Source organism: Scleropages formosus, chromosome 4 (assembly GCF_900964775.1).
Source record: "Scleropages formosus chromosome 4, fSclFor1.1, whole genome shotgun sequence".
Taxonomy (NCBI): Eukaryota; Metazoa; Chordata; class Actinopteri; order Osteoglossiformes; family Osteoglossidae; genus Scleropages; species Scleropages formosus.
Genome location: NC_041809.1, coordinates 2774136 through 2787720, shown reverse-complemented (window position 1 = coordinate 2787720; position 13585 = coordinate 2774136). Strand labels below are relative to the sequence as shown.

Below are 13585 nucleotides of genomic sequence, written 5' to 3'. Positions count from 1 at the left end.
CCCTGGTAGTTGTTGAGAGGCTCTCGTGTGAGTGTTCAGATTCGCAGTACGGTTCGAATAAACCTCATACAAAATGTTGAGTGTTTTCTCATTTCTTCCACGTGACTCTTTCCCAAATACACTAATAATCACCGACGACTGGAAGCGGGGCCGCCGAGGACAGCCGATAACACCGATGAATGTTTTTGCCCCGGGTAGTAAATGATGTAAAGATTACAAAGTGCCCTGTCAGTAGCTCTCGGCTGCCGGGCGAGAGACGCGGTGCGGTAAATTGAGGACGGTTCCTCTATATAAGGGTCACGAGGAGAGACGTTTCACACGAGCTCCAGCCTGCTGTGTCCCGCAGCTCTTCTCCGCACGCGCTGCAGAGATGTTCGGCGTCCCGAGGATGAAGCCCCTCGCCGTTTTCCTGACTCTCCTGGCGAGCTCCCTGGCTGTGCCCAAAGGTGAGGGCTTTGACCGCAGGGTTGGAGGTTCGGAGGGACCGACTTGTTTTGGTCGTGAGCTGGATAGGGGACTTGTTACAAGATCATGTGCACAGTTGGAGGGACACAGGCAGGGGGTGGTGTGATTATTGAGGAATTAGATGAGTTATGTTGGGTTTCCCAGCCTGAGCAACTCAGGTGTGTAGTCAGGTACACTGTCTGCCTCTGGTGTGCAGGGAGGTCAGCTCTTGCGCGGTGGCGCTTCCATGAAGAATCGCTCCTTCCGTTCTTCATTCACCGGCTCCTCGTGTTACAAACACTCCAGTTACACACTCTCAAAGATACAAACGTTTTCCACCTGATTTATTTTTAATAGCATGTTCTTCTGTTTTAGTTTGTCCTTATTTGTCTCTGTTGCAGCTGAACCTTTTGTGGGCCAGCAATGCGTTACTTGTTTGAAATGAGTGGTAAATAAGACTTTGTCTTTATGCAAATTCACTTTGTGAAGAAGTTTCCTGGTACAAATTGCCGCTTGTTTTATGCGAGAAGCCCGGAGCGGAGTGCAGTTATCGATCCGTTTTTTTCTTCTCGGCAATATTCCCAGACCTTACAGGTCGAATGTTCGTCTTCCCGGTGCTGTCCGACACGGCTCACGCCCGACTCGTTCCTGCCGTCGATAAGATCCTGTACAACATCACTGTCTGTCTGCGGTTCTTCTCTGACGAGAGCAAGGAGCAGTCCCTCTTTTCGCTGGCTACCCCAACAGAACATCACGGCTTATACCTGTACCAGGTTGCTGACGGAGGTTACCACCTCTACGTCTGGGGTCAGCTCGCCACCTTCCCAGCATTGCCATATGAGCGGAACCAGTGGAACTCCATCTGTGCCACCTGGGATTCCTCTGCAGGTCTGACGCAGCTGTGGGTCAACGGCGTGGCCAGTCCCAAGAAAGCCCTCCGTGCTGGTGAGTCCATAGCTGGAACCCCTATCGTTGTCCTGGGGCAAGACCAGGACTCCTATGGTGGGACTTTCAATACTGCTGATGCCTTTGTGGGACACATCACAGACGTCCACATGTGGGACTACAGGCTCTCGCCCTGTGAAATCCAGAGCTATACTGGCAACCTGCTCTTCATGCCAGGAAACTACCTCAACTGGCAGGCGCTGGAGTTCACCAGGCATGGCTACGTTGTTGTGGAACACAGAGACAGAGCGAATGGAATCTAGCGGCAAAGTGGCCATGGAAGTGTGTCAAATCTGAGATTGTCACATTTGGGTTCCCAACTTTGAAATCTAGAATTCCAAAATTGTTCTACATTCTACATTTGGATCAGTGCCGGTGTGAGAATCGCCGCCGTCTGCGGTGCCGTTCCTCAAGGCAGAATGCAGATCTTGATCTCTGCAGCGGTTAACGTAGAGGCGGACCTGAGATGTGCATCGAGCGGTTGGAAAAAAAGATGTCAAATTTTGCGTTAAATCTCATTCTTTCCATTTGTTCCATCATCTGTGTCCAAGGCAGTGGTGATCTAGAAGTAAAAACACACTTTTTCAGTAAACCTGTTCAAACTGTGTTCTTTTATTACTTCTTGAACAAGCAACCTAATTTCCCAGTTACTGCATACACGCACACATCGACTGAAACTGCTTGTCCCAAGAGGGGTCGCGGTGAATCGGAGCCTAACCTAGGAACACAGGACGCAAGGCTGGAGTGGGAGGGGACACACCCAGGAGGCACCCCAAGCGGCACTCAAACCCTGGACCCACCAGAGAGCAGGCACAGGCCAAACCCACTGCACCACCACACCTCCTGGTTACTGCATCGTGCGGTAAATTTCCCACCTGTGGCTCTGCTGAGAAAGGAGTTACCCATCCATGATGTAGCTGATTCTCCCATTGGCTGTGTTCGCTTACTCCTGAGACCGGTGTTCTGATTCACCCTGCTGGCGACATGTGCGGCTGTTCGTCAAGGCGAGATGCACTGCATTAAAAACAAGTAATCTCCACATCTGACAGTCATATACATATATGTATAGAGTCATGTGAAAAAGTAAGTAGACCCCATGGGAAATTTTGCCTTTTTCAACAAATTTGGACACGCAGACTTTTTATCTTCATTTAATCACTGCCTATATATAAAGGTGAAACACTTGAACAAATGACGCATCAGACTTGCATTACGTGGTCCTTTTTACAATTGAAATAACCAAAAATACAGATTTGTTACAAGGAAAAATTAAGTGCACCTTTACATTTATCACAAGTTCAAATGCACAAAAGTAGAATCAGGTGTACCAGGTGAGGTGCCAATGATGAGAACATTGTTAGGGAGGATCCTGGAAGAACTTGTGTTATTTAAACCTCAGATATCTAGGGTGTGGTTTGATATTTGCTCCTGAATTGTGTGGTGTCGTTATGCCTCGATCAACGGAGCTCTCTAAGGCCTTCAGAAAAAAAAAACTGCATGCTCATGGGTCTGGGAAGGGATTTAAACAGATCTTTAAATCATCCAAAATCGATCATTCCACGGTATGGAAAATCATCTACAAATGGAAAAGATTTGAAACAACTGCCAGTTTGTCTATGACAGGCCAGCCCAGCAAATTCACTCTAAAATCAGACTGTAAGATACTTAAAGAAGTTGCCAAGAACCCTCAGATTTCATCCCAGGCTCTGCAGGTAACTCTTGCAGCTGTTGGTGTCAACGTGCATGAGTCTAGCATCAGAAAAACATTGCGCAACTTTGATCTGCATGGAGGTGTGCCAGGAAGAAGTCTTTGTCGTCCAAAAACAACATCAAGACAAGACCAAAGTTTGCCGATGAACATCACACCAGGGCTTCTGGAACAATGTGCTCTGGACAGATGAAGCAAAGATAAAGTTGCCTGGCCATAGTACTAGAAGACATGTTTGGCACAAACCAAAGACAGGGGTTGCTTTGCTGCTGCTATTCTCTCTTTATTACTGACAAAATATAAAAAGCATCTACTGCATATGTGCACATGTTCAGGTAAATACACGTGACAGGTTCCAATTGACCGGGTACAGTTAGTTCATGCTTCTGAACTGAGCAGATCTCTCTGGAAAAGTGTTCACCTTTCCAATGGAGTCCGACCAGGTCCATGTGAAACTCATCCCCAATATGAACAAGAGCCTGCATACCGCGACCGTTTGCCTCCGGTTCTTCTCAGATCTCCACCGCGATCAGAGTATCTTCTCACTGGCCATGCCTTTCTGCTTTAAGAGCTACAGCCTGGGGTGTACGAGATGTACGTTTTGGGCAGCGTTACCACATTCTGGGGGCTGGCAGACGGTCTGAATGAATGGGCCTCCGCCTCCGCCGCCTGGTTATCGGACACAGGGCTGGCCCAGCTGTGGATGAACGGGAAGCCCGGTGCCAGGAAGGCGCTAGACCCTGGTAGGACCGTAACTGGACGTCATAGCATAATCCTGGGCCAGGACCTAAGACAGTTATGGCGGGGGGTTTGACGCCAAGCAGTCATTTGTCGGCCTCGTTACGGACGTGCGCGTGTGGGACCACGCCCTCTCGCCACATGACATTTACCATTTCACACAGGACTCGATGTTTTCGCCAGGGAACATACTCAAGTGGAGTGACCTGCAGTACTCCAAGCAGGGTTATGGTGTGGTGGAAGACAAGCAGAACCTTGTCTCGCAGACTGGGTAGAACAAGAAATATTGAGCAGTGCTTCATGCAGATGTGAAGAATAATATCTGAGTGACAAATTGGAATGAAATTGAAAAGAGGGTTTTCCTAACTATAGATAATGCATGTTGGACTATGGTATTTTTACTATGGTATTCTCACTCATTTTATGAAAATGAGATGAACATGCTGTCCATGTAATACTTGTTCAGTAATCAGTAATGTAAACAGTAATGTTTAATAAACAACTGCACTGAACTTGAGTACAACTGGGTGCAACAAGGAGCTGCTGTGGCTTCGTAGACCTGCTTTGTTTTGCTTTGGAATCCCATCAGCGTTAAATTAAGACTCCTTGCAGCCTGTAAACATTTGCAAACCATGAGTTTGATATTCATCATCTGAGTTCATGAAGTCGATACAAAAAAAACACCCGAGTACTGACCCCTGAGGGACACCTGCTGAGTGGCAATCAGGGGCACATGGAGACCTACAGTACCTGCGTGCTGCTCGGCCTGGTAAGGCCTACCTGGTACTCTTGACACCTACACAGCTTGCACACAACGTGAACCGGGGCGACTCTAAAGGACCAAATCTGGAGAAACACACACACTTTCTGAACCGCTTGTCCCATATGGGGTAGCAGGGAACTGGAGCCTAACCCAGCAACTCAGGGCATAAGGCTGGAGGGGGAGGGGACACACCCAGGACGGGACGTCAGTCCGTCATAAGGCACCCCAAGCGGGACTCGAACCCCAGACCCACCAGAAAGCAGGACCCGGTCCAACCAACTGCGTCACCACACCTCCCACATTAAAGAAACGTGAAAAATAAATATAATAAATAGGCTGGGCTCAAGGGTGAGTTGCTCCTCTGTGGGCTTCAGCAGGAGATTTTATATTCATTTACTTATGTTCAAGCACCTAGTTTGTAATTCCTCCCTTGTCACTGCTTTACATTTAGGGGCTTCCTCTGATCTTTGTTTGGGGGCTAAATTTATTACCCCTGTCTGCCACAAGAGAGCGCCACGAACAAGGAGTGTGTTCCTGCTCTGACGCTGCAACGAGGAACAGAGAGCTCCAGACCAGCGAGATCTTCTTTCACTTCCCGTATCTGCGTGCGACCGCATGCGTTCACATCGATGATACCTGACCGTGTTTATTACTGACAAAAAATGTCGGCCTTTTCACTGGTGGTCTATGACACTCGGCGCACCGACGGCGCCCTTCACGAAACAGGAACAGAAATTCTCCATGAGCTCTGACATCGCATCAGTAGCGAGTTACCATAGTAACAACAGGAAGCTGTTCTGCTTGAACGGCCGTGAGTCCATGTCCAGACGAACTGACCTTTCGCCATTTGGGGAGGAAACCAAGCAGTGTTTTTCCCAGTCGAACAAGTGTCCTTTGTCCCCTCCCAAAGCCCATGGGTTCACATTTGAGTGACACACGAGGAACATCTCACAACGCCTCCTTTATTCTGGGACTGCTGTCAGCGCATGCCGTGACATGTAGGAGATAACAAAAGCTCAAAACATGATGACTTTAAAAATGAACAATAACAACATTGAGACATGTAGCTGGGATTAGTTTCAGCGTCACGGCATCATCCTTCATAGAACCGCAGCGTCACTGGTACAAATGAACCAATGCACACTGATGGGTTTAAAATATCACAATAAATTGTGCAAACGTTTAAAAAATATATACTATTTGTTAGATTGCATTTTCAGCGACAGTGTTAAAAATATGAAAATCTCTAAAAACCCCTTTCTAAATAGGAGAGGTAGACTGAGACAAAACGTACAACACAATTTTAGCATCTGTCCCCAAAAAGTTTCACACCCATTTACACCTTGAGTCTGGAGTTTCTGGCCATTAATGGGTCGTTAGAGTATCGCTAATTGTGGAACAACAGGACACCACCCAGGTTTATTTGAACACATCCTCAAACTGCAGGTGACCGTTGGGTCGTTAACAGACCCCAGTCATGCGAGTCTCAAGTGGGCTCAACCCGCAGATGTTCCAAGTTAAAAACCTCAACTCCCCACCACTCGTTTAGAACCGAAGAAGCCGCTTGGATGAGTGGTGAAATGCCTTCAAAGAAACTCATGCAAGTCCAGTTGCCTTTCTTTTAAGATATATCATGACCTGGATAACTGAGAATCTTCACAGACAATACGAAAACCCCATTTTACATGCCCAGGTTTTGTGCTTGACTGTACGAAGCCCCTGTCCCGCGCTGGTCTGGTGCTCATGGAGGGGGGGGGGGGGTGTTAATGCTTTCGTGGATTAGCAGCACACTGCAGTGGTCCACGCTCTCCTACACGAGCTTCAAGGACGTCACCATCGGATGTGTTTTATGGAAGTCTCTGTCCCGGTGAGGGGCACGGTTTGCCGAACCGAGCGACGAGGGCAAACGCGTCCCTCGTCGTAGTCCGGTTCGTTCGGCACAGAGCGGCCCGCTTAGTACCACGTTGCACCGTGTGCTTCCTGACCAGCTCGAACCCCTCACGGTACATCACTCCTCCTATGGAGCCGCCTCCTCTGGCTGTGATCTAACTGCCTATGGTGTCTTCTGAAGCCAACTCAGTATCTTGAAGGTTTTAAAACAACATGTTCAACATTAAGGTGCTGGAGATTCATTGTTGGCTTTCTTCTGTGTGCAATGGATTTTGGGTATAAAAGAGCAGTGAGAACGCATGGTGCGGCTGCACTGCGGGATGCAAGGGTCACTGCCCCTGGGAGACTCCCTCGTCACTTGGGAGCGCCGTTACAGGAGCAAAGCCGCGCGCCGCCGACGTAACCCCTGGCCCACGGGCGTAAGGGGTGCGAGAGGTGGGTCCCTCTCGTGGCACGTTCGCCACGCTGCGTGCGCTAGTATGGGTTGAGTTCCTCCTGTGAAGCCGAAGAGTTAGGTCCATCTGTGCCGATGTAGGCCACAAAGGTGCTGCTTCGAGCGCCCCAGTCGTAGCCATCCGGGGAAGGGCTGTCGCAGAAGAACGAGACACGGATATTAACGCGTCATTGTCGACGTGTCGCACTCAGAACTTACATACACCATATGATAGTGGTCCCCAACACTGCTATATGGCTGAACATTTAGCAAGAGTACAATACTTTGATGATTTCTGTTATAAATGTTCAAGCATATCAACATTTTCCCAGATTCACACACACACTTTCTGAACCGCTTGTCCCATACAGGGTCGCGGGGAGCCGGAGCCTAACCCGGCAACACAGGGCGTAAGGCCGGAGGGGGAGGGGACACACCCAGGATGGGACGCCAGTCCATCGCAAGGCACCCCAAGCGGGACTCGAACCCCAGACCCACCAGAGAGCAGGACCCGGGCCAACCCGCTGCACCACCGATTCATTATTTTTGAAATATCCATTCGATAACATTTTTGTTGTTGTGGTTCAAGACCTCTGTTTCTACCTCCCATCATTAGTTGGCAGCAAAATGCATTCAAAGAGCAGAAGGGTGAGGCAGTCCCTCAGTCCAAGTCGTTTCTGTGTCCGCTGCACCCGATCAGTGGCTGGATGTCGCACTTTCGTTGAACGAAGCGGTCGAATCTACATTTTTAATATGTTAACGTAAATATTAAAATGAAAAGTCTTGCAGCACATTTTCTGCATGTTATAGCTGTATCCGAGACTTTTACAGAGCTGAACCGGCAAACAAATCGAGGAGCTTCTGTATTGTTAACCTTTTCTTCGGTTGTGTGGTTTGTAAAGAAAGTTGAAAGTAACTAGAAGCCGAAAAGCTTTGCACGCACTCCTAGGATGAAAGCACGTCCACGATCAAGATTAAACTGGAGGTTGTGGCATATATATGTACAGTATAGATGAATAATTTTTCACATTTAGTTTTCATTTTAATGTTGATTGAAGTTAGCAAAGTATTACTACAGAATTTTTTTTATTTATTACCGCTCCGTCTGATGTTCTTACAAAATCTAACGAGCTAATAATTTAGGAACGTCTATATTATTAAGCTTTCTTTTGTGTTGAGGAGCCGGTGTAGTCATCCTGCTGCTTGAATTGACTGTTGAAGTGTCTCATATCTGCTTACTTCACCGCTACATCACTACAAGGCATCGCAAGGAGACCTCCTGTTGTAAAATTTCTCAAAGCGCTCTATTGTTTATGTACGGGGGGCACAGTGGCGCAGCGGGTTCGAGCGGGTCCTGCTCTCCAGTGGGTCTGGGGTTTGAGTCCCGCTTGGGGTGCCTTGCGACACACTGGTGTCCCGTCCTGGGTGTGTCCCATCCTGGGTGTGTCCCCTCCCCCTCCAGCCTTGCACCCTGTGTTGCCGGGTTAGGCTCCGGTTCTCTGCGACCCCGCTTGGGACAAGAGGTTTCAGACAACGTGTGTGTTTGTGTACTGTCTGTTTGGTCTGGAGCAGGATACCATGGTTACCTAGCCTGAGCATTCTGAGGGAAGATGTTCCACGCCAGGTCATCATCGCTGTCGTATCGCCGGGGGTTGTCGAAGAAATACGCTCTGGAGGAGAAGCCGTGACCAGGGAGTCCAGGTCCGCTCTGCACAACACAGCAGAAGCAGGTCCACATGTCCGGCAGGTTGTGGTGGAAGTTAGAACTAACGGGTCTGATTTACATTTATTTTACTCTATCAGTTCAGGGTAAGTATCTTGGTCAAGGGTATTACAGCAAGAAAAGGGGCTTGAACCTGGTAATTTGAGTGCAAGGTGACGGCTCTAACCGCTCTAACCGCTCTTCCCCCCATAACTGCCTTCTTGTTGGATCTTGCAGGTCCCATTATGACCAGGCACTAGGATCACAGCAGTTTACACCGTGACCTGTGATGTGAAGGTTGTCTATTCAAGCCCCATTTATCTTCTAATACAGCTATTTACCCTTAACGGGGGAAAAGCACCTGTGAAAATGGGTCAAATATTGAAAACTGCATTGTATAAAAGTGTAACTGAAGTAAAAAAAAAAAAATGAACAATTGTTGATGATGATAACTCAGCTAGTTCTGCTGTAACATTCAAGTTATGGCAGATCTTGCAGTTCCTCACCCTGTCCTGCGTGGGCCGGCGCACTCTGAAGAAGAAAACCACGAGGGACGTGGGGAGCAGCTCCCAGACGAAGAGGATCACCCCGAACGCAACGTATCCCTGATCCCCCAGAGTGGCCCTCAAGTCGGCCTGGAGGAAGATCACACCAGACAGGACACCCGACGATGTTTCGGCGCAACGCTTGCACATGTTTCTCACAAAGAGCGACAGAACTGTCTGAAATTGTCCGAAAATAAGGCTTAAAAAGGATCGGTTTAACGAAGCAAGGTTTAGCGGTGGACCGAGAGGCCCGCGGTACCTGGTCGGACACGTTGTACCAGTCGTAGTCGAAGGAGTTGACGGTCTTGACGTTGGAGAGGGCCAGCACCACGAGGTTGTAGCAGGCCCGCGACGTGTACAAGAAGATGACGATGGCACCTATTATTGTCACCTGGCAGACACTGGTTCCCTGTGGAGGATTATGGTAAATCCGGACGTCAGGGAAGACGCGGAGTTCGACCGGAGATGCGAATGTCGAGCTCTGGCATTAGCCCTTAGCGTTAGCGTTAGCGTTAGCATTTCATTTTGAGTCACACATGGGCACACGCGCCTCAGCCGACCCTAGAGCGTTGCTGGCCGATGGCTCTCGCGTGGCGAACATCTCTTCGGTTAGCAAAGAGGGAAGATGCCCCCCTCCCCGTGCGCAAATTCGCACCTCCATTTGTGTCTCGGAAACATGGTTTCACTGAGCGACGGTCGCCCCATTCGACACTCGAGTGTAAAACTGCAGCAGATGCGCGTTTTTGGAAACCGCCCCGATTTGGCTCAGGCGGAATTTCCAAAAAATTTGCAAAATCTTTCATGCTTTGATCAGCTGTACGGAACATCTGGCTGTGCTGTGGGCCACGCGAACAGCTATGAAGCAACGCCAAGTGCAATTTCCATTTGTCAACTTGATTCATGAGCTGCTTCAACCGCTAACAGCCACAACAACATCGCCTAAAGGAGCTGTCAGGCCCGGCACCCCAGCAAGGGTCTCGCACACCGTTCGCCGCTCGCCTGCGTCTCTGCTGATCCTCTTCCTGTTCTTCTGAAGGATCTAAAGCAGCCTGTCTGGAAGACAATTTTTTTCTGTAGTCCAAAGATGACAACATGGGGCACGGTGGTGCAGCGGGTAGTGCCGGTGCCACACAATTCGTAAGCTGTATAGGTTCAAATCCACCTCCAGGTGTGTTGGAGTTTGTACATGCTCCCCATGTTCTGAACCCAAAGACATGCGTGAGAAGAAGAAGAAGAAGGCAGTGCTAATGCATCACTGTACCCTCCCTTACCATGAAAACCATGTAACTGGTCCCCATGAATCAAGTGGGCAGCACTTTACCTACCCACCGAAGCTGATAATGGGGCAGCAGTTGTGTTTAGAGCTCCCACCTCGCACTCGAAGAACCCGAGTTTGAATCCCACCTCAGTGTCAGCTGCTTTGAAGAAAAGCGTCTGCTAAACGGTTAAATAGATTATGAGCTTGGGTGCACCGTGAAGTTTAGGTTTGACTCTACCGAAATAGTGAATACTGAGCACAGCTGTTGTTGCCCATGCAGCCGTTCTGATCTCTTGATATTTTTAGTACACGTATTATGTCATGTCTCGATATGATGCAAAGTGTGAATTTCCAGCGTTGTGTGCACATGGGGCGGGGCGTCCACTTGCCTTGGACTCCAGATAGATGTTGGCCAAGGACATCTTGGCAATCTTGTAGAGGCACAGCGAGAGGGAGATGGCGCAGAGCACGAAGAGTGTGTCGTTGATGGCCACGCGCACCAGCACTATGGTCTCGGGCTCCGTGTCGGTCATCTTGACAAGCAGCGCGCAGGTCAGGTTCACCACTAGAAAGAGCAGGCTCGCCAGCAGGAAGACGAGGTACAGCGGCAACCTGAACAGAGAGTCAGTGAGCTCCGCCGCACCCAGCGACCCAACCTCAGCAGCACCTTTTTCGGCATCTCACAGAAGTCCAGCAGCCACTTGAGTGTTAAATGAGGTGTGTTAATGCATACATCGCTCAAGACTTCTTAAGGTTCATAATCCTGAGGAGAACATATGAAGTTGAGCACCCAGGCTGAGCCTGCATACTTGGTGTCGCCATGTTATGTGCTGATATGAACATTATATATACATATGATAGAAAGACCAGGTCTGGTTGGTCCTGGAGGTAAAATCCTGGAACTCTGAGATGTTTCTCGTGACATAAAGACACACGTGTGAGCAGTGTTCTCTTACCTGTATTTGACGAGCTCTGGGGCATACTTGGACTTGGCCTTGAAGACCACCTGTTGGAGAAGTCAAAGAGCGCAGGAATCACACGGGATGACTGAACAATCACGAAATCATCTGGGAGGGGTGCTCCTCAAACCAATGACTTACCCTGATTGTATGTGGTACTTATGTTATAGTATCATGGGGGGGTCTTCACCATCCCACCACTGTCTAACAGGTGTCTTTACAGGTGTCTTTAGTCCATGAGTACCATGCTGTGTAAAACACTGCGACACTGGGTTCGCCCATGATGGTACTAATCCGTTGCACTGTTAGTAGAGCCTCTCTGCACTTCGCTCTCCCTGATTTTTTTTTTTTTTTTTTTACCACGTTTCTGCACAATTTGCAGTCCTTGCCCAGCCTATTGATGCTCACTCTCTCTTCTCCACATGTCCACAAAGGCTGAAGGGGGTCTGAAGAGTTTGAGGGATTCATCTGGGCAATGTGCAGCGCTGATACCACAGAGAAGCTCTAAATTTTCCCTTCCATTGGCCTTGAAGGCTTTCAATGTGGCTATGAGTGATTCCCTGAGCAAAAACCAGAAGGTCTGGTAAAACAGGAAGTGCAACGTGCAGAACAATGGAAAACCAGGTTAGTGCAACAGGGGAGCCTTGTTCTAGTAAAACCACCAGAACACGGCGCTGAATGAGTTGTGTTCAAGAGCGTGCCGTGTACACACCGAAGGGATTACGGTGATTCTCTGCCAACTGGTAGCTTTTATTCCGGACACGTAACATCACGAGGGACCGCTGGAAACGGTGGTTAATTGGTGCTGCTCGGCAGAAGGTGCCTGATTCTATAGACGTGCGCGGGGATGTCATCCGGTCGCAACCTGGCGATACAGCTCCGCCACCGTGGAGAATGGAGGGGATTTTCGGTTTCAGGTGTGCGGGGAACTATCTCTCCACACAGAGGGGAGGTGGATCCCGTGACATGCCGCACTTTAAGCGGTTAAGGAGAAGTCAGTAACAAGAACCAGCCCTGAACTACATGGACCCTGTGTGGTCAAACAAGGCACCAGAAAAGCTTTTGTCCCTCCTCCGTGCTCATAGTACATGGAAGTGCTCGGATACACTGTTGTAGCTGTAGCAGTTTGGGTCAGGGTTAGTACACTTCGGGTTTCAGTTAGTACAGTTACGGCTTGGATGAGTACAGTTAGGGTTAGGCAATCTGTACTGTACTTTTATTATGGATATTCTCTTCTCTTCACGCTGTCGAGTCTAACGTGGACGTCTCTGCGTAATGCGGCATCTCACCGCGTCCCTGAGTATAACGACCCTCGCGCTCCACACCCCCGTCCCCCCACTCACCTGGGCGAAATAGAGGTTCATGAGGCTGAGTGTGAAGAACTGCAGGCACACGGGGAAGCAGTAGAGCAGCCAGAAGGTGAAGGGTCCGAGGGCGTTAGCGGCTGCCAGGCTCCTGAAGTAGAAGGAGAAGAGGAGGGCACGCAGGGCGGCCCACAGCAGGCACAGAAAGAGGAACACCGTCTGGTAACTGAGCCGCTTGTGCCGGTAACGCAGCACTAGCCACAGCTGGGCGTACACAAACGCGAAGAGCAGCGAGTAGAAGACGGTGTAGGCCACGGTGAGGCCGAGCTTGACGTAGGGCGGCACGGCCGGGCTCAGGGTGGGCAGCGCTGCGGGCCCCCCGACTCTCACCAGCGCCTCCATGGCTCGGCGACCCACGCAGCGGCCGTCGAAGGCACGGCCTCGGCTCCTGCTTCCTGTCACAGTGGCTGGGAGGTTCGTCGTGCTGCAGCTCAGACACGAACACTGCGAGGGAGGGCGGGCAAGAGATGGAGTGAGAGAGCGAGAGAGAGAGGGAGAGAGAGAAAGAGAGAGAGCGAGAGCAAAGAAAATACAGCTCACTTCCTGCCCACGACTCTCGAGCTCCAACCCGGAGCGCCACGGTCTCTTCTCAGGTTGGTTCCTACGTCAGAAGCTGAGAGATGACCAGTCCTGCTGCCTCACCCACCCCAGAGCTCCCACACTGTCGCCAGATTCTAGGCTCTGTGAGTGGAGGGGTGGCAGCCTGGGTGCAAAAGCCATCGTCGTGCTTTAGGACCGCACGCACTCCAGAGCTCATTGACGGCCCCCTCTCCCCCGACGTGGTGTTTCCCTTTACTGGTACTTCTCCGCCCGCCAGTTGTTCTGCTTTCACTTCC

General features: G+C 49.9%; 3 protein-coding genes across 4 annotated transcripts; 2 read left to right on the top strand and 1 right to left on the bottom strand.

Moving 5' to 3' along the window:
• Positions 1–137: 137 nt before the first annotated feature.
• On the top strand, positions 138–1779 carry LOC108927073 (serum amyloid P-component-like). Its single transcript, XM_018740101.2, has 2 exons — positions 138–446; positions 1030–1779. Exons 1-2 carry the CDS (start codon positions 371–373, stop codon positions 1650–1652), a joined length of 699 nt encoding a protein of 232 aa, XP_018595617.2. The 5' UTR covers positions 138–370; the 3' UTR covers positions 1653–1779.
• Positions 1780–3005: 1226 nt separating this feature from the next.
• LOC114910374 (serum amyloid P-component-like) lies at positions 3006–4110 on the top strand. Its single transcript, XM_029250828.1, is given in 4 exon segments — positions 3006–3180; positions 3497–3691; positions 3733–3887; positions 3889–4110. Coding segments are annotated over 4 exon segments (747 nt in total).
• A 1448-nt stretch (positions 4111–5558) lies between these two features.
• LOC108926989 (integral membrane protein GPR137B-like) lies at positions 5559–13375 on the bottom strand. 2 transcript variants are annotated; one of them, XM_029250763.1, is made up of 8 exons: positions 13290–13375; positions 12729–13193; positions 11383–11432; positions 10816–11038; positions 9428–9577; positions 9130–9258; positions 8508–8629; positions 5559–7074 (listed from the first exon to the last, which is right to left on the bottom strand). In XM_029250763.1, the coding sequence occupies exons 2-8, from the start codon at positions 13089–13091 to the stop codon at positions 6963–6965; spliced, it is 1149 nt and encodes a 382-aa protein (XP_029106596.1). In that variant the 5' UTR covers positions 13092–13193; positions 13290–13375; the 3' UTR covers positions 5559–6962. The 2 variants fall into 2 exon arrangements, with proteins under 2 accessions (XP_029106596.1, XP_029106595.1); XM_029250762.1 differs by having other exon boundaries at positions 12729–13371.
• Positions 13376–13585: the final 210 nt, after the last annotated feature.